This window comes from Bos indicus x Bos taurus, chromosome 24 (assembly GCF_003369695.1).
Source record: "Bos indicus x Bos taurus breed Angus x Brahman F1 hybrid chromosome 24, Bos_hybrid_MaternalHap_v2.0, whole genome shotgun sequence".
Lineage (NCBI taxonomy): Eukaryota > Metazoa > Chordata > Mammalia > Artiodactyla > Bovidae > Bos > Bos indicus x Bos taurus.
This window is the reverse complement of record NC_040099.1, coordinates 45906032-45925408: the sequence shown is the minus strand read 5'-3', so window position 1 is coordinate 45925408 and position 19377 is coordinate 45906032. Positions and strand designations below refer to the sequence as shown.

Sequence of the window (19377 nt, the reverse complement as noted above, 5' to 3'; positions counted from 1 at the left end):
AGCAAGCTCCGAAGAAGGGAACCTCCTTGGTCACATAGGTTGTCACTTCCAGTTTTCAGAGTATAGTCTGAGTGTAGGTAAGCAGACAAACAGACTATTCAGCTGCTCAGTCAGCAATTTACTGCAGGCCATTATTATACATCTCTCCTTCCTTTTCCCCTTCCTCTTGCCTCTCCCCACTTGATAGCATGCAGGGCTGTGGCTTTGCACTATTTTGTGTTACTGATAAAGCATAATCAAATTTCCAGTAGAGTCAGTCTAAACAGAAAGAATGAGTCCTAGAAGAAAAACATCCCTAAGGAGCCCTGGAAGAGGCTCCCTGGTTGTCCAGTGGTTAAGGCTCTGTGCTTCCACTACATGGGGCACAGGTTTGATCCCTAGTTGGGGAACTAAGATCCTGCATGCTATATAAGTCCTGAAAGAGAACTCATGACTTACTGGGGTTACCATGGAAAGGCCACCTTACAAGTGAGTATGGACATGAGGAGACTTAAATCAAGGTGGTAGCAGACAGAGCTGGACTGGGTGTCACTGAGTGGTCTTGAGCTATAGCACTTTGTGGGCTCCAGGGATCACACCAGTTAGGTTAGAGCTAGACTAGCTGCTAAGATCCTGCTGATATACAAATACAGGAATCCTTGAAGCCAGAGAGAAGAATGGCATGAAGTATAATGGAACTTTGTAGCCACATGAGAGGTGCATGATGCTGGTGTTACGTAGAACTTGGAGATAAAGAGGCCTGACTTGGGCCATAAACTATAAAATAATAACAGCTCCTGAACTGAAAGAATGGCACTGTGTGAATTTGGACTAGAAAGGACCATGGACAGACCAGCATCGCTAACTGATCTGCTCTGTGGAGCCTGGGAAACCAAGAAACATTATGAATAAACTCTGCCCTCCTCACAGAGGCACATAGGTGCTCACATGAGCCACACAGCTGTCTGTCTGCAATGGCAGGGATCTGCTTGGGAGTCATCCCCGTGGGGTCATGTTTCTGTCCTCAATTTCTTTAGAGCCTTAACCTCGTTTCCTCCTGGTCCTTCCGTTTCAGCTGGGTGGGAGATGGGTGCTTCGTTCTCAGAGGGCCCCTTGGGGGCTCTCCCAAGGGAGTTTCATATATTCTACAAAGTTCATATCTGAAGTGAGACCATCCCAAAACATATACAGATATCTTGAAAATCCATCCATATTTGTGCATTATGGTAATGGGTAAAAACTTAGTTTTCCAGAAGAAAGAGACATATTTTAATATTCTTAGTATTATTTTGCATTATGTCATCTTGTACAAGGGCAATGCCATAACTCATTTTGTTGCATTTCTTAGCTTTTATATACCCATCTGATTTTAGAGGGCTATCATGTGGTTAATGGTAGTTTTGGGTAAAGATTAGGAACAAGGACACAGGAGTCTGACTGTGTCCAAATCCCAACTCTGCTACTTGCTGAGAATATCACCTTGGGTGAGGTTACCCAGGGGATGGGGATGAGTACTCACAATCGTGATGCATGAGAGTCACTTAGCACATAATAGTGTGGGAGCTGCCACTATGTCTGGGCTGTGCTTAGTCGCTCAGTCGTGTCCAACTCTTTGCAACCCCATGGACTGTAGCCCAGGTTCCTCTGTCCATGGGGATTCTCCAGGCAAGAATGCTGGAGTGGGTTGCCATGCCCTCCTCCAGGAAATCTTCCCAACACAGGGATTGAACCCATGTCTCCTGCATTGCAGGTGGATTCTTTACCATTTGAGCCACCAGGGAACCCCACTGTTATGTCTGAGAGTTGAATTTTTATTATCAGTCCCATTATTTTGACTAATAAAAGTATTGTCACAGCCACAGCAAAGAAATTGCTCCCAAGTGATCTCAACCAAGTAGCTTACCTTTCCTGGATTAGATGGTGTACAATGTAGGACTGATCAGCTGTTCCACAAACATTTCTTCCCTTCATCCTGCCTGGGCTCCTTGCCAGTGATGGGAGTGCCTTTGACAAATGCCACAGAAGTGAATGTTTCTGAGTCCCTAACTGCACTGACACAGGCTTACAGAATAAAGAACCCTTTTAAAATGAGCAACATTTTAAAAATCCCTTTTTGAAACTCGAGGCTTCCCTGGTGACTCAGATGATAAAAAATCTGCCCACAGTGTGGGAGACCCAGGTTCAATCCCTGAGCCAGGACGATTTCCTGGAGAAAGGAATGGCTACTCCCTCCAGTCTTCTTGCCTGGAGAATTCCATGGACAGAGGAGCCTGGCGGGGTCACAAAGAGTCGGACATTACCGAGTGACTAACACCTGAAGCCTAAGTTTCTTGATTCCATATTTACTGATGAGGATACTATAAGGTGATCCCTGATTCTCAGTAGTGGCTGGTGGCCACCCAGGTTCAAAGGTAGGCAAATTGTTCCCCCTTTCTGTGCTGCACTCTCCTTATTTGTGAAATAGGAGTAATAATAAATAGCACATCTACCCTCTGGGTTGTGTGAGGACTAAACGAGGTAAGCCATGTTAAATGCTTAGCCTTCAAAATAAACTGGTGTTAATAATTATCTTTATTAATAGTGCTTGTGCTCTCTTCACAGACGGAGCTTATAATGGATGCTGCCCATAAACAAAAGAGCTTACAATTCAAGAAAACCATGGATGTAAGTCTTACTATATTGTTTTAAAAAAAAAAATGGTGACATTTTTTGAAATCTTGTGCTGTGTATCAACATTTTCCTGAAAATAACATTTGTGCAGTCTTTTAGAGAAAACAGCCTTTAGTGGTTTGGCTTTCTTTCCTTTTAAGGCCTTGGAAAGATTGAGGATGAAATTAGAAGAAATACAATGATGTTATCTTTTCAGCAACCTGGGAAAATATAGCAAGTCAACTTAAATATTTCAGACCAGAGCATGTATATTATATGATACCTTTTATCTTGTTGGATTTGAACTTCTTCCCTGTAAGACTGTTTTGAATCTTGATTTCTTACCTTTTTTTTTAATTGAGTTTTAAGATATCTGCAAACTGTAAAAGCCATCTTTGCTTTAAGTAATTTATTTTAAAAAGCTTATCAAGATAGAACTTAGACAAGTTGCTGGGATCTCACAGTAGCATTTCATGAATCCCCTACTGTTGAATTGTGTTACTGGAACATCTGTGACTCCATCTTTGTACAGAAGTATCGTCATATATTCTGTGACTATGACATCATACCTGGTTACCTGGTCAAAAAAGAAAATGCCACCAATGTTGATGGCATATGCAGTCTATTCTGCATTTTTTCTTTTGCTGGGGAAGTGTGAAATTTCCTCGGTTCTGTCTTGCCACAGCAAAGATTTGAAACGGCAGACCAGTGTTACAGCTCGGTTACAGCTCAGAGTTTTATTCGGCAAGCAAAGGAAAGTATACCCTTGAGGCATGAAGGTGGGCCGACCCCAAAGGAGAGGCCTCAATCCCTCTTGGCTTCCTCCTTTTATACGTTTGTCTCCTCCCTACCTTGAGCCTGCCCTATGCAAATTGGGCTAGCCAAGAAGAGGGTGTATTTGTTTGTGAGAACTGAAGTTCTCACTCCAGTCTGCAGATATTCTTTTGTTCCATTTTTGCAGGCTTTTCCCTTTCTTTGTCTTTTAGCCACTGCCATTTTGGACTCCTTTTTCCTATTCTAACTGCCTAACATCCCCCCCTCAAGAGATGGGAGGCCCAATTCTCTGGGAGTAGGGGTGTTGAGGTCTCTCTGGCTACTTCCTGCTGAGCTGGGATGGTGAGGGGCATTGGGCCTCCCCCTCTCTTGCTAGTCTCAAGCCTCAGAGTCCTTATAGCAGTGTCCATCTAAAGGTGAGTGATATTTTCCATTGGTCAGGTTGTAGCTTTATATATCCTTGTTGAACTGGCACTGCATATTGTAGTTTGTTGACCTGGGCAGAGACAAAAACAGGTTAGACAATTGATAATACATGGAGCAATCACAAGCAGCATTAATATGGTGATAACAGGGATTAGTAGGGATATTAGCCAACTCCAAATTCACCCTTGCCTGGAGAAGGATCCCCCAAAGAGAGACTGTAGCCACCCCAAGAACTCTCCAGCTCATTCTTTGAGATCCCGTAGGATCTGAATGTTTTTCTTGAGGACTGTGAGACTTTCTTTAACTTGGTTGGAGGTATTTACCAGAAACAACACGTCTCATTTAAGATGGCTCAAGTTCCTCCTTGTTCAGGGATCAGGAGCTCTATCTCCTGTCTGTTTTGGAGTACAACCCCTGCCAAGCTGTGTTGGCTCTTTAGAGCTATCCTGAGAAATCTTGTCCCCAGAAAATTAATTTTGGGGGTGTTCATTAGAATGGCACTCATTTGTAGTCCTAAATAGGTATCTGAGATCTACCAGGGTATACTGAATATCCTCTTCTGTTTTCTTACACAGCTTGACTAGTGATTAGTGAATCCAGGAGTTGTGCCCTGGTATCTTAACTGCTGTGAGGGTAGAAAATATTACAGGGTAGGGGCCCTTCCATGTGGCCTGGAGCGGAGCCTTTGGGGACCCATCTTTCCAGACTTTAATTAGGACTTGAGTCCCTGGAGCATATAGTGGTGGCTCTTTAGAATCTTTTGGGTCTTGGTTGACACCCCACAAATGTATATCCTGTTGGAATTGCCCAATGGCCATGGTATAAGACCAGAGAGTCTGAGCCTCTGGATCTAGGAAGAGGTCATTGATATAAACAAAAGGTCTTCCATATAGCATCTCATAAGAACTAAGACCAACCTGTTCCTTATGGGCAATGCGGGTGCGGAGGAGAGCTATTGGTAAAGCCTCCTTCCATCCCAGGGAGGTCTCCTGCGTTATCTTTTTTTATCACTGATTTTAAGAATTGATTGGCTCTTTCTACTTTTCCTGAAGATTGAGGCCTCCAGGCACAATGGAGGTACTAAGTAATGCCCAGTGCTTTCGAGACCCCTTGGGTGACCTTAGAAGTAAATGATGTCCCATTGTCACTTTGTAATGACCTGGGCAGACCAAATCTTGGAATGATTTCATGGAGCATTGTTTTTTACCACCTCCTCAGCCTTCTCAGTCCAGGTGGGAAAGCCTTCAGTCCATCCCGTGAATGTGTCTATCATGACTAGTAGGTATTTAAACCCTCGAGAAGCTGGCGTCTGGGTGAAGTCCATCTGCCGATCCTCTCCTGGGTAGGTCCCATGCCATTGGATGGGCTGGGCCAGCTGAGGTCTTCGAGCTCTTTGGGGGTTAATTGGCAAGTGGGACGAAAGGTGACCACTTGCCTTATAGTTATTTGGAGGCCTTTTCCTCTGAAGGACCTTTCTAGTAATCTTTGGAGGGCCTTCTCCCCTAAATAAGTGGTGGCAGGTAAGGAGTTAATCAACTTCAATTGGAGCTTCCCAGGCAGAAAAAGGAGTCCCTCCTCTTGGAACCATCCCATATGATCTTCTTGAAAGCTCTCACTCTTAGCTTTAAGAGTCTTACCTTCAGTATATGAAGGAATTTCTGGCAAATTAGTCTGTGGAACTAAGGTGGCAACCCCTATTAGGTCACTGTTCTGTAATGCTGCTCTTAGCTGCCTGATAGGCTTCTTGGTTCCCTTGTGCCACTTGCGTACTCCCTTTTTGGTGTCCTTTACAGTGGGAGGTTGAAACCTCACTGGGCAGATGGACTGCCTCCAAGAACCTAAGGATTTGATCACCCTACTTGATTGGGGACCCTCGGGTGGTCAAGTGGCCTCTTTCTTTCCAATAGCAGCATGTGCATGTAGCACCAGAAAGGCATGCTTGGAGTCAGTGTAAATGGCTGCTCTTTTTCCTTTTCCCAGCTCTAAAGCTCAGGGCTATGAGCTCAGCCAATTGGGCTGAAGTACTGGTGACAAAGGTTTAGCCTCTATGGTCTCAAAATTGGAGACTACTGCATATCCAGCTCTTCTTTCCCCATCTAAGACCAAGCTACTTCCATCAGTGTACAATTTCTTCAGGATTGGTCAGAGGAGCTTCTGACAATCCTTCTCAGGGTTTTGCCCAGTCGTCCAAGGTTTCTAGGCAAGAGTGAAAGGGGAGAGAGCCCTCAGGGATAGGTTGGAGGGTAGCTGGGTTAAGAACCTCACAAGAGTATATAGTTTGGCCTGGATTTTCCATCAGCACTACTTGATACCTGAGGATCCTTTGGTCAGACATCCATAAATGGCCTTTCCCATTAAAAAGTTGTTTCACTTGGTGGCTGGTAAAAATAGTTTGCCCCCAAGAGAGAGTTTTAAAGCATCTTCCATCAGAACTGCAATAGCTGCAAGATTTCGAAAGCAGGGAAAGATCTCTTCCCAATAAGGGAGTAGGACACTTAGGGACCCCCCGAAACTGGTGGGAAAGTATTTGCCCATCCCAGCAACAAAGAAGTGCTTGGGTGAATTTTTTTGTAATTGTTTTTCCTGTAGCACCCAAAACAGTACAGGTTTGGGAGGAGATGGCTCTGGAACAGGAGGTCAGGACAGAGTAGGTAGCCTGTGTGTCCATCAAGAAATTCTCGGACCTATCTGCCACATCCAGGTGCACCCTTGGTTCCATCCCTGTTGATGGTTATCTGTGGCAGGTGGGCTGGCTGGAGCAGGCCACTTCAGTCCTGTTGAACCATTGTGAGGGAAGGCTTGGCACTTGACCTTGAGGCTCTTGGATCCGGAGGGCAGAGTGCCACCCAGTGTCCCAATTGATGGCATTTGTAGCAAGCCATTTTAGGAGACTTGCCACAGTTTGAACACTCTTTGGCCCAATGTCCTGCCTGTCTACAGATTAGGCATTTGTCTCATGCCTTGTCCTTCAAGGACTTGGGGTTTGCCCTAGGGCTTCCCTGGAGGGTGGCCAGCATCTGGGCATGGCTTGCCTCTTTCATTCTCTCTCTTTCCTGGGTCTTGGCTTCCCTCTCCTGTTCTCTGTTGTAAAAGTTATTGGTGGCTGTCTGGACCATCTCATCTAAAGAGGCAGCAGAGTCCTGCTGCTGTAGCTATTGTAACTTTATCCTGATGTCTGATGCACATTGGAACAGGAATTTGTCCTTAAAAATCACCTGTCCTTTGTAAGAGTCTAAGTCCAGATTGGTAAACATTTGGAGGGCCTCTTTTAGCCTTTCCAGAAAGGCAATGTGGTTCTTGTTGGGCTCCTGAGTTATTGCTGAGACTCGGCACAGTCCCACAGTAATAGGCTTCCTTCTATTCCATGGGTGGACTTCCTTAGGGGTGAGTCTTTCCGAAGCTTATCCTACCCAGTACTGTTGCAACCTGAGAGCCAGGCGTCCCCGGGTCAGGGTGCAGATCCCCAGGCAGACTGAGGCATGACAGCCTCCTGGAGATCAAATCCCTGGGCAGGTCAAGGCATATCGACTTCCTGGGACCAATGGACTGGTGGATTCAGAAGCAGGTTGAGGTGTGACAACCTCCCGAGGACCAGATCCTTAGGCAGGTTGAGGCAGGTCAACCTCCTGGGATCCTAGGCTGGGTGAATCCCCAAGCAGGCTGAGGCATGACAACCTCCCAGGAAACAGATCCCTAGGCATGTTGCAGGAAGAGGGACCCCTTCCAGGGCCCGTAGTGGGCTCTTGTCTAACACTTGGAAATGAATTGTCCAAGGAGACACATGTGCTGACAAAGCAAGAGATTTTCTTGGCAAAGGGCACTTGGGCAGAGAGCAGTAGGGTAAGGGAACCCAGAAGAACAGCTCTGCCATGTGGCTTGCAGTCTTATGTTGATAAGTTCTTATGTTGCAGTTTTATGTTGATAGGATTAATTTCTGGGTTGTCTTTAGCTAATCATTCTGATTCAGAGTCTTTCCTGGTGGTGCATGCCTTGTTCAGTCAAGATGGATGCCAGCAAAGGATTCTGGGAGGTGGTCGGACCTGTGGTGTCTCCTTTTGACCTTTCCCGAACTTTTCCAGTTGGTGGTGGCTTATTAGTTCCATGTTCCTTACCAGGACCTCCTGTCATAAAACAACTCACGCAAATGGTTACTATGGTGCCTGGCTAGGGTGGGTGGTTTTAGTCAGTGTGCTTCCCCTAATAGGCAGGTCAAGGCAGGTTGACCTCCTGGGACCCCCAGGCTGGAGTTGGGCATCCCCAAGGTCTCCAGCGTGACTAGTCCTGGGTAGGATGAGGGGGTGTAATCTTAACTCATTGCCGGTTTGTCCATCACGATGGGAATAGATACCATGATGTAAAGCAATCTAAGCCTGTGCCCTGAGACTGGGAACCTGGTGAAACCTTATCCTCTTATTGCTCTGAGGGAATGTAAGTCAGATTTCTTTCCCTAGTCCTCCATAAGAGTAGTTTAGGGTGTTTCCAATGGTAAACATTTTATTGTCATAGACCCATTTTAGGTAATAACAGAAGTTATGACATAGGAGTAGGTTATCTGGTCCTGTAGGGGCATTAAGAGTATTTTAATAATAAGCAAGGTGGAGCAATGTTGCCTATGAGGGGGCAGGATCCTGGTTGTAGGAGTTAGTAAGTGGCTTAAGAACAAATTGATAAGAGGCAACAGACCAGAGGACTTCCCTGGTGGCTCAGAAGGTAAAGCCTCTGTCTACAATGTGAGAGACCTGGGTTCAATCCCTGGGTTGGGAAGATTCCCTGGAGAAGGAAATGGCAACCCACTCCAGTACTCTTGCCTTGAAAATCCCGTAGATGGAGGAGCTTGGTGCAGGCTACTGTCCATGGGGTTGCAAAGAGTCAGGCACGACTGAGTGACTTCACTTCACTTCAACAGACCAGATGTTCCATAAAAGTGAAGTGGATATTTGATCTGGGGGTATGTTTGTAACTTTAGGAGAAGGGTGGTAAGGGTTTGGGTCCAAATGGCCTGAAGGGCTAACTCCCAAAGAAGCAAACATTATCCCTGGAAGCCCAGTTGCCCTTGAAGGGATGCCACCAACAGATGGACTTTTTAGCAGGCACTGTGTGCCTGTCACCTGCCCTAGTGGGTTCACTGAGAGTTGCTGTTGCTGCACATATTGTAGGAAACATGGAAGATGAAGGCCTGAATCTCTAGAGTGATTGGATATTATATAATATTGCCCTCCCAAGGGTCAGTTATTTTCTGATTGTCCCTCCAGAAGAGTGTAGAGGCAACATTGTGGGCCCACCCTGGGCTCAGGAAAAGAGCATGAAACAGGAGGGAGGGGGCAGGGCACAACTGTTGAAAGAATGACATAGCCCAAGGGTACAACATAAACCGATTAAAATCAAATGGGTCCAAGATGGCAGACAAGTCAAATTCTACTAAATTTTAATCCTCAATCTGCAAGCTAAACAACACACCCAGAGGCGCCATGACACGTCCAAGGCACTATCAAAAGACCAAGGAGTGGGTGATTCCCCAATTGTTGGAATGATCCTCCCATTCACTAGCATATGAAATTGCCCAGCAGATAAAAAACTAACCACACCACATTTCATGGCTGCCTCACTCGCCCTCTGTGATGGCCCACTCTTGGAGTGTACATCTCTCTGAATCTGAACAAATCCACCTCTTACCTATCGCTGTGTCTCTCACTGAATTTTTTTGGCAATGAGACATCAAGAGCCTGAGCTTCATTAGGTCCTAAAACCAGGCACCATGGGTTTTGGCTGGGTTCAAGTCCCAGTTGAATATGACTGAGTGACTAAGCATAGCACAGAGTCCCTGCCACGTGGGTTTGAATCCCAATCTTAGGTATAAACAGTTTCATACACAATTTTCAGAAATGGAAACATGATGACCTGCCCAATACTTGTAAGCAGTGGCATAGTTGGAGAGAGGAACTGAAGGACAGGAGGAAAAATCAGTGGGAAAAATGTGCTGAAAAATCCCCTTCATAACCTGCTGGAAAGCCTGCTAAATACCTGACCCGTGCTCACAGTTTTCATTGGTCTGATCTTTGGCACAAAGATGATTAAGGACAGAAGAACCCTCACCCCCTTGGGCAACAGCTACCAGGGCATAGCAGATAGTAGAGCCTTTGTGACATACTGGGGAGGAGTCCCTGCTAGAGCCCCCCAGTTGCACCCACTGCCGCTTGCCTATTTGCAGGGGGTTTGAGGAAACAAGAAACGAGAGATTATAAAGGAATTAAGATTTTGTTAGCCATATGTCCTTCCAGCCATAGGGGTGAGTACCTCCTACCTTGACTGGAGGTCTGGAATCTGAGGCTGAGCCATGTGAGATTTCTGCTGAGTTTGTTTTTTGCTGTCCTGGTTTCCAGCACTCTGGGCTTCTTATCACTTCTGTTGCGCTGGGTTTTCTTCACGTTCAGCTTCCACAGAGAGAGCTTTCACCGAGTTGGGCTTCTGCTGGGCTTGGCCTCCGCCTCGCACGTGCTGAGCCGAGGTTGTTTCAGCCACGTTAAATCCAAGAAATGGCACCAGATATGTCGGGGGAGTGTGAAATTTCCTTGGTTCTGTCTTGCCGCAGCAAAGATTTGAAATGGCAGACCAGTGTTACAGCTCAGTTACAGCTCAGAATTTTATTTGGCGAGGAAAGGAAATTACACCCTCGAGACATGAAGGCCGGCCGACCCCAAAGGAGAGGCCTTAATCTGTCTTGGCTTCTTCCTTTCATGTGTTTGTCTCCTCTCCACCTTGAGCCTACCCTATGCAAATTGGGCTAGCCAAGAAGGGGGCCTATTTCTTTCACCTGAAGTTCTCTCTCCAGTCTGCAGATATTCTTTTGTTCCATTTTTGCAGGCTTTCCCCCTTCCTTTGTCTTTTAGCCACTGCCATTTTGGACTCCTTTTTCCTATACTAACTACCTAACACTTTGATGCAGAGCACCTGAAAAGTGATTGATAGAGAATTATGTCAGTATAATGCAGAAATGGTGTTGGTTGATATATGATTACTCCCAGAATTTTTATGTTTTGAGCAATCTAGGGAAAAGACTTTCTCTCTCATAAAGAGACAGTCTTATTGAAACATAAATTTCCTACTTCTTCTGCCTACATTTACAGCTGTAACATTGTTAAATTTTTGCTTCCTCAAAAATTTAGAAAACACAAGAAGAAAAAGGAAGAGTATTGTGTTTGCCCATTTTTTGCTGAGTGTTTTTTTTTCTTCTAATGTTTCAAGGTTTCTTTTTATAATTTTGTTTTGCTTAGAGAACTTCTTCAGGCATTTTTTTAAGGTAGGTCTGCCAGTGATAACTACTCTTGTTACTGAAAACACCAGGCCCATGTGTCTGACACACACCGAGGGCAAACAATACTAAAACATTGGAGTTTGGAACAAAGGTTTATTGCAGGGCCATGCAAGGAGATGGGTGGCTCATGTCTTAAAACCCCCAAACTCCCTGAAAGCTTTTAGCAAAGCCCTTTTATAGAAAAGGTGAGGGAGAGGTGTGGTTAGTTGTGGCAAACTTCTGGGTGTCAGATCCTTTGTTCTTGAAGTCAGGTCATGGTCAGGTAACAATGTAACTGTAAATTTCTGCCAAACAAATTTTTTTCTCTGTCCTGATAAGAAAGGGCAGGGTCCCAAGGCACAACTTTCAGCCACCAAGGTCCCGGTCCTGGCTAAGAGGAGGCAGATCTCAGTTGGCAGCTCCCTTGGGGCCAGGTTCCCTCACCTTGCCCAGCTATCATCACTGAGGCAGCCAGGTGTCCAAACCAACTGGCTCTCAGGCTCCTCTGGCTGCCCAAGGGGGCAGGGCAGGTCCCACAGACTGTGACGCACACAAACTGCTGCTGATATTAGGTCAGAGAGACAAGGATGGGGGAGAGGTTCAACACTGCTTTAAGGCCTGGGCCAAGGCTATTGGGTGGCCTTGGTGAGGACTTTTGGCCCTGCATGACACAGTACCCACCCTGTTTCCTTGGTCCCCCATCACGCACTGGCCCAAGACCAGGGAACAGGCTGGAAGGCCCAGGGGAGAAGGCAAGCATCTACCTCTTACCTCACTCTCCAGCTGATGACCACCACCCTACTGACCACTGGCCGAATCAAGTCCCTAAGGATCTCTCATTGACAGTTGGTTGCTTGTGGGAAGGGCCCACTGTGGTGCTGGCCAATGGCTGAGCAGGACCTGTTGCCTAGTAACAGTATGGAGTAATGGTCCACAGTAACCTCTGTGTGCTAAGGGCTGCCCTGCTACACTCTGTTACACTCTTAGCTTTCCTTTAGTGAATTCCCTTCCAGTTCACCAGTTCTTTTTTCTGTCTCTTTCATTCATAAGTCTATCCTTTCAAGTAGTAAATTTTTAAGTTCTAAAGTTTCTATTTGGTTCTTATTTACACCTTCTGTTTCTTCGCTGAGATTTTCTTTTTCTTTGCCAAGACGGTTTTTTTCATTTTCCCACTGTTTGCAAATGTTTATTAAACATTTTTATGATGGCTGCCTTAAAATCTTTGTCAGATAATTGTAACATCTCTGTCGTCTTGATGTTGAAATCTCTTGATGGTCTTTTTTCATACAGTTTGAGATCCTCCTGGTTTTTGGTATGATGAGTGATATTCAACTGATATTGGACATTTTAGGTATTCTGTTGCAAGACTCTAAATCTTATTTAAATCTTCAGTTTTAGCTGCCTTACTCTTATGCCACTCTAGCACTGAGGTAAAGTGCCACCACATTAGTGCTATGAGGGGGTAAAATCCAGGTTCCTTTCCTCCATCCCCCAACCTCTACTGACACCACAGGGTCAGTGTTACTACTGGGGAGTGGTTAAAGTTCTACTCTCCACTAGAACGCCTCTGATGCCACTGCAGCAGGGAGGTGGTGCACCTCATTATGCCAGGTGGGGATGGTGAAAGTCCAGGCTCCTCACAGAGTCTCTGCTGGCTCTGTGTGTGCTGCTTCATTATCTCTGGGTAGGAATGAAAGTCCAAGTCTGATATTTGTTCTTCTCCGATACCACCTTAGCAGAGGAGTTGGGAACCTCAGCATAGCCTGGTGAGTGTGGAAGTCCCCACTTGGCCTTTGCTGGATGTGTGGTGGGTGGGAGAGGGCACAGTTTCTTCATGTGGTGTGTGGCTGCTGTAGAACTTGGAGGATTCTTCCTGTCCTACTGTGCTGTCCCATGTCTGACCTTTTGGCCAGAGAGAGCAGCTTTCCACTGGGACTATTTTTTGTCTATGCCCGTCAGCATGTCTCGGTTGTCTGCTGCTTTGGCACCCATTCTGTGATATATGAGGCCAAAAGAAAACTCAGGGCACTTGCTTCTGGGTTACTGTCTGAGACCAAGGACATTAGTCAATCTGTCTTCTCTCTACCTTTTAGCAATTTGTGTTTGTTTTATGTAGAATGCTCAGAGGTTTTAGTTATACTTGTGTGGAGGAATAGGGAAGAGTAAATCTGCTCTATCTTCCCTGGAGCCCATATACATTTTTAAAAGACATTTTATTATATGCTTTTAGAGTCATAAATGTGATGATCATACCCCATCAATTTTATGCAAAGAATCTAAGACTATAAAAATCCTCCAAAATGAGAAAAACAAAATGTACTACTGTGTTCAGTACTTATATGAAAACTGTAAATGATTTAATTACCAAAAAATGGAGAAAGATTAAACTGTACAACCTTTAAAGATATGATTATGAGGACTATGTAGCAACAGAGAAAAAAGTCCCTAATATGTCATATTAAAAAATAATACAGAAAAGAGAAAGATGGATCACTGACAGCCTTAAAATTTAATACTTCTTTAGAGCAAAAGAAAAAATATCATATGGTGAGAGATGACATGGGAGAAAAATATTAGTACCACATGGGGCTTCCCAGGTGGCGCTGGTGGTAAAGAACCCTCCAGCCAATGCAGGAGACATAAGAGATGTGGCTTTGATCCCTGGGTTGGGAAGATCCCCTGGAGGAGGGCATGGCACTCCACTCCAGCATTCTTGCATAGAGAATCCCATGGACAGAGAAGCCTGGCAGGCTACAGTCCATAGTGTCACAAAGAGTTGGACATGACTGAAGTGACTTGGCATGCATTAATAACATATAATTTACAGCCAGTTAGTGTTACTAGTATAGACTGAGCTTTTAAAAATCAATTAAAATTATAATGCTCCAAAAAAAAAAAAAAAAAGTAAAAGACATGGAGTAGAAAGGATATACCACTGTAGCAATGAGATAAAATGCAAAAGGTTAAAAACATTGTTTTATTTTAGTGTTGGTGAGAGTATGAGGCCACCATACCCTCACATATGTGTTTATAGGAGTATAGATGAGGGCAACCATTTTGGAGGGAAGTATGTATATATTCTTTTATCAAACAATTATGCTTATAGGAATTTGGTCTGTAAATTCACACTACCCACAGTAAAAATTGGAGTGTTTTTATGTAATAAAAATAGGAAATAGGATAAATGTCCACCAGTAGAGAGTAGGTTAAGAAAATTATGGCATATATATATATATATATATTATATGTGTGTGTGTTAACCCCAATTGAATTGCAGGGGAAGCTGAGAAATGTAGGAAAGCATTTGAGATATTTGACGAGCACAAACCAGCTCTGAAAAGGTGTCTTCATTCTTAGTCAAGCATTTTTGGGGTGTTTATAATTTTTTATTTATTAGCCAACTGATTCACAGCTTTGCTTTGTTTGAACAAGTTAAGTCTTTGCTTCAAGAGTTGAAACACAATTATTTGATTCAGTAAGTGTACTTTGTGAACTGATTACACACTGCTAATAGTAATGGTAGCACAGGAGAGACCACACTTACTTTTAAACTACCGAAAACAGAATTCTTTACATCAAGAAGGAGCATGACCACCTTGGGCTACAGAAATGATGAGGTCAGTGCCCTCCTCACTGCCCACATGCTGTAACGAGGTACATGAGAATACTGAAGCATTGTTAGTTAAGTTCTCAGGACCAAATCATTGCATCTCAGTTCTGAGTGTAATGAATAAATGTTGGATTACACGTCCTCTAGTTACATCAGTATTTGATTTTGCCTAATTTATATTCAGTCTTTTGTTTCAGTAAATTTTTAAAGTTCATAGACTTTGTTTTTGCCAAATAGGAGTTGTTAGTTCCTTGATCAGGTTGCCGCTACATACATGATTTGGAAAGGGGATGGAGAAACCTTCCAGAGATAGATTAAAAAGAGCAGCTGCTCTGAGCACACACAGTCTAGAGGCGATCACAGCCCTAATCAGCGTGCCCTCTTATTTGCTGGGTGAGGGGAGCGGTTAGGGTGGCTGCTCCTCAGAGTCACAGTCTGCTTATCTGTTTTGATCCTCTTTTGTCTCATAACTACAAAGGCAAAGAAGAACTATGAGCAGAAATGCCGAGACAAAGATGAAGCAGAGCAGGCTGTCCACCGCAGTGCCAACATGGCAAACCCGAAGCAACAAGAAAAGGTACCTGGGAGAGCCAATAGCCTGAAAAATCCAAGATTCACGTATGTCAAACTAGAGCCAATTAATAATCTTAACAAACAAACAAAAAATGGACTTGCACTCTAAGCTCCTGGCAATACCCTCCTTCAGGCTATTAGAGTCCTCTGAGCCGGAAAAACCCATGTCCTATTTTGAGGAAGAGCTAGAGAAACCTGGTCATGGGGGAGGGGTTCTGATGTTTTCATCTTTCTTCAAAACTCCATCTCATGTGTTCCTTAGAGCGAGGCTCCCTCCTGCTTGGGTCTTTTATAAATTGAATTTTATGAAATCTGGATAAAGATTGTTAGCAATCAGAAGGTAGGGATATGTTTTAGGAAGATTAAAGAGCAAGTTGAGTGATTAACTTACAAGAGAAACATAAGTATGACTTAGAACTTGTCTCTTCACAGACTTTGCTTTTAAACCTGTTTTGCCTTTAGAAGCCTGGCCCAGCATTCCTGACTTCCTCTTCTTGTTTTTTTTCTGGTCCTCACAGCTTTTTGTGAAACTGGCAACTTCAAAGACTGCAGTAGAAGACTCAGGTGAGGGGTGTGCTCCCATGGATGGGGGAAGACGGTGGTGGGGCTAAATCTGTCTGAGAAAGGTAGTTTGGTATACCTTACAATAGTGAATATATGCCTGTACCATAGGGTTAGCAAGGTATCTGAAGGAAAGAAGGGAGGGACAGAGGGAAGGAAGAGGGGTATATCAGAACCCTGGAAAGTGGGAGAAGCAAAAGAGGCAGCGGTTTCTGGCCCCCGCCTGCTTAGCTCATGCTGCCTGACAGGTGACTGAATGGCATGGGGGCATGGAGGGGTCGGGTCCTGTGACAGCTGCTTTGAAATCAGGTACTCACTCTTACTTATCGGGTACAATCATCTTAAAATCCCATTTCATTCCTGATACGTCTTCTCTGCTGTGAAAGAAACAGCCACGTTGTGAGGTCTCGTCATCACTGAAATCTAAGGATTCAAACCAAGAGTTTGCAAGGGCTTCTAATTCCCAGAGTTTCCTGCAAGAGACAAACCTCTTACGACCGTGGTCCCTTAAGTCTCTAAATCCAAAACTGAAGTGACTTGCTAGTTCACTTTTCTGCCTGCCTCATTTAGTTTTCCTCAAAATGGAAAGAGGTAGAGGGAAACCCTGGTGAGTTTTTTTTTTTTTTTTTTTTTTGTCAGCCTTTAGTTCTCTTTCTTTGGAACATTTCTGGCTGATTGTTTGGTTTTTCTTTAGAAAGAAAGTGATGCCTGCCTTTGCTTATTTTTCACAAAGCTGTGATGAGGGTGAGATGTAATTATGGCCTTCCAGCCTTCAGAGTCCCCAGGAGCCCTGTGAGCTCTCGGGAGGGGCCTGGGGGCTGGGTCTGCGAGCCCCGCTCCTCCCAGTTTCCAGACCCAGGCCCCTCCCCTCCATTGCAGACAAGCTGTACATGCTGCAAATCAACACGCTGGACAGGGTCCGGAATGAGTGGCAGAGCGAGCACATCAAGGCCTGCGAGGTATCTGGAAGCGCATGGGCGGGTCTTTCTCCCTCTACTTTTGTAGAATTGCTTGAAGGCAAATTAGAAATGTGGACTTTAAGTAGAGGATGGAAGGACTGGAATGTTTTCTTGCAAACCTTGTCTTTCTGCTTCTTGCCCATCCTGATCGTGCCGTCCCATTCTGTCAATGGCTTGCTCTGTTTGGGTCGCAGTTATGAAGCAGCTGAAATCAATTAACGCTTGCTTTAGTGACGTCCAGGGCTTCCCTTGTGGCTCAGCTGGTGAAGAATCCGCTTGCAATGGGGGAGATGTGGGTTCGATCCATGGGTTGGAAAGATCCCCTGGAGAAGGGAAAGGCTACCCACTCCAGTATTCTGGCCTGGAGCATTCCATGGACTGTATAGTCTATGGGGTCACAAAGAGTCGGACACGACTGAGCTACTTTCACTTTCACTTTCTTTGTGACTTCCCACTGAAAGCTTCTCCTTTCTCTGTGACAAGGCAGTGCAGGGAGCAGCAGAGTTGGCTTTAGAGATTTTTATTCTCACACCTTTCATTTCGCCATGGCCCTCCTCATTTTCAACATGTGCCTCACAATGTCCCAGAGAAAGTAAAGACTCCACCTGGAAACTTCCTCAAGTTTCTGTCACCCTGTCTATACATTTTTCTTACCAGTGGTTCTCAAAGGGAGGTCCTGGGACCTGTACCAACATACTTGTTAGATGCAGATCTTATTATCAGACCAATTCCAGGCCCCTGGAACCAGAAACTCTGGGCCCACAATGAGTGGGCTTTCTCGAGTCGAGGTTAACGGGGGCCATTCCCTAGTTTGCGGTGCATGGGCTTCTCTTGTTGCAGAACACAAGCTCTGGAGGGTGTGGGCTCCAGTAGTGGTGGCTTGTGGGCTCCAGAGCTCAAGCTCAGTAGTTGTGGCTGACGGGCTTAGCTGCCCTGTGGCTGGTGGGATCTTTCCAGACCAGGAACTGAATTAGCATTGCAAATTCTGCATTGCAATCTGTCCTTCGATGCAAAGCAGACCCCCAACCACTGGACCATCAGGGAAACCTGAAGGCAAAACTTTGCATTGGAGGCTCTGGCAAGCTACCCACATGCAGATTGTCCATTAGGCAGTGGGAAATGTGAGCCACAATTCAGGTTAGAACAGTGACGGCTGGGTTCACCACCACCTCTTATGTACAAAACTGTATCCAGTCCTATTTGTGTTAGTATGTTATTAAAATCCATTTGCCGGAGTTAAGAGTGTATGAGCTTCCTCAGCAGTGGGTGGGAGTACACTAAATGAGACTATAAGCTTACAGATAATTCAAGGTTGAAATTGTTTCTTACATCATGGGCAGTCTAGACCCTTTCTCTGCATGTATGTACCTGTTTCTACAGGTGTTTGAGGCTCAAGAATGTGAACGAATAAACTTCTTTCGAAATGCACTGTGGTTACATATGAATCAGCTCTCACAACAATGCGTCACAAGTGATGAGGTGAGTCAGAGTTATCCACGGAGGATGCTCTGCATATTAGATTCGTAGAGTGGGAGGAGTCAGAGACAGTTGTTAGCTCATCCCCTGTCATTAGAGGCCCAGGTAGGTACAGTGACTGCATACACAGTGAGTATGGACCCAGAGAAACACCTAACCTGCCTGACTCCTGGCTCACTTTACCATCATGAGTCTCTCACTGAGAAATTCACATTTAGGGCAGGAGAGCAAAGAAAGGACCCAAATGCAGTTTAATTTATGGAAAACAGATGTCACAACATGAATGTGAGTCCCGGGGACTGCTCCAGTCTGAAACGGAGTCACTCCAGGACAGTAAGTACCAGGAACTAGCAGGCTGAGCCACGCCCAGGCTAATGGTCACTCCAGGGCTCAGGGTTTAATGTCAGCAGTGTTAAGGGCCATTAGTGACCCAGGTTTAACTCATGCACAGCAACTGTCCTGGGTTCCCAGGTCTCAGAAGGACCAGAATCAAATTATCACAACCTTCTTTCCTAAGAAATAGCCACTCTCACTTAGATGGGACATTCAGTTTTGAAAATAACACCCAGAAAACAGGTAGGATTGACTGAAGAACTTTTCTCCAGTTGTCTTTGCATTTGTGTGTAGGATTGGTCATGGGACTTGGTATCTATTCTCTTCATCCCATGCATTTTTTTTTTTAAGTCTTTAAGATTACTGTGCTGCTACAAAGATATTATTTTTTGTCATCTTTAAAAAAAATGTAATAGCAGATATACATCAAAGAAATCCCTCTCTATGAGTCCAGGACATTGTGGTATCTTTTTTTTTTCTTTTCAAGACAAAATTTGGAAAATAGCCATTCATCACACCTCCCGTTTTAATACTCCATGCCACCATTTTTACGGACGTAGCTCTACCTTGATTTATCTTCTTTTTTGTTAGATGTATGAAAAAGTCCGTAAGAGTTTAGAGATGTGCAGCATCGAGAAGGACATTGAGTACTTTGTGAATCAACGCGGAACTGGACAGACTCCACCAGGTGAATGGAGTGGTGGGCTGGGGGATGTTATTTAAGCAATACTATCAGTCTTTCGTGT

General features: G+C 44.8%; 1 protein-coding gene across 2 annotated transcripts in view; it reads left to right on the top strand.

Annotated features, from left to right (window-relative positions):
• PSTPIP2 (proline-serine-threonine phosphatase interacting protein 2) overlaps positions 1–19377 on the top strand; it is a 94248-nt gene that overhangs the window by 67956 nt on the left and 6915 nt on the right. For both annotated transcript variants that reach the window (XM_027525920.1, XM_027525919.1), the window contains exons 6-11: positions 2581–2643; positions 15208–15306; positions 15821–15866; positions 16743–16822; positions 18203–18301; positions 19223–19319. In XM_027525920.1, the coding sequence (XP_027381721.1) occupies positions 2581–2643; positions 15208–15306; positions 15821–15866; positions 16743–16822; positions 18203–18301; positions 19223–19319 (484 nt within the window). The remainder of the gene's footprint in view (positions 1–2580; positions 2644–15207; positions 15307–15820; positions 15867–16742; positions 16823–18202; positions 18302–19222; positions 19320–19377) is intronic.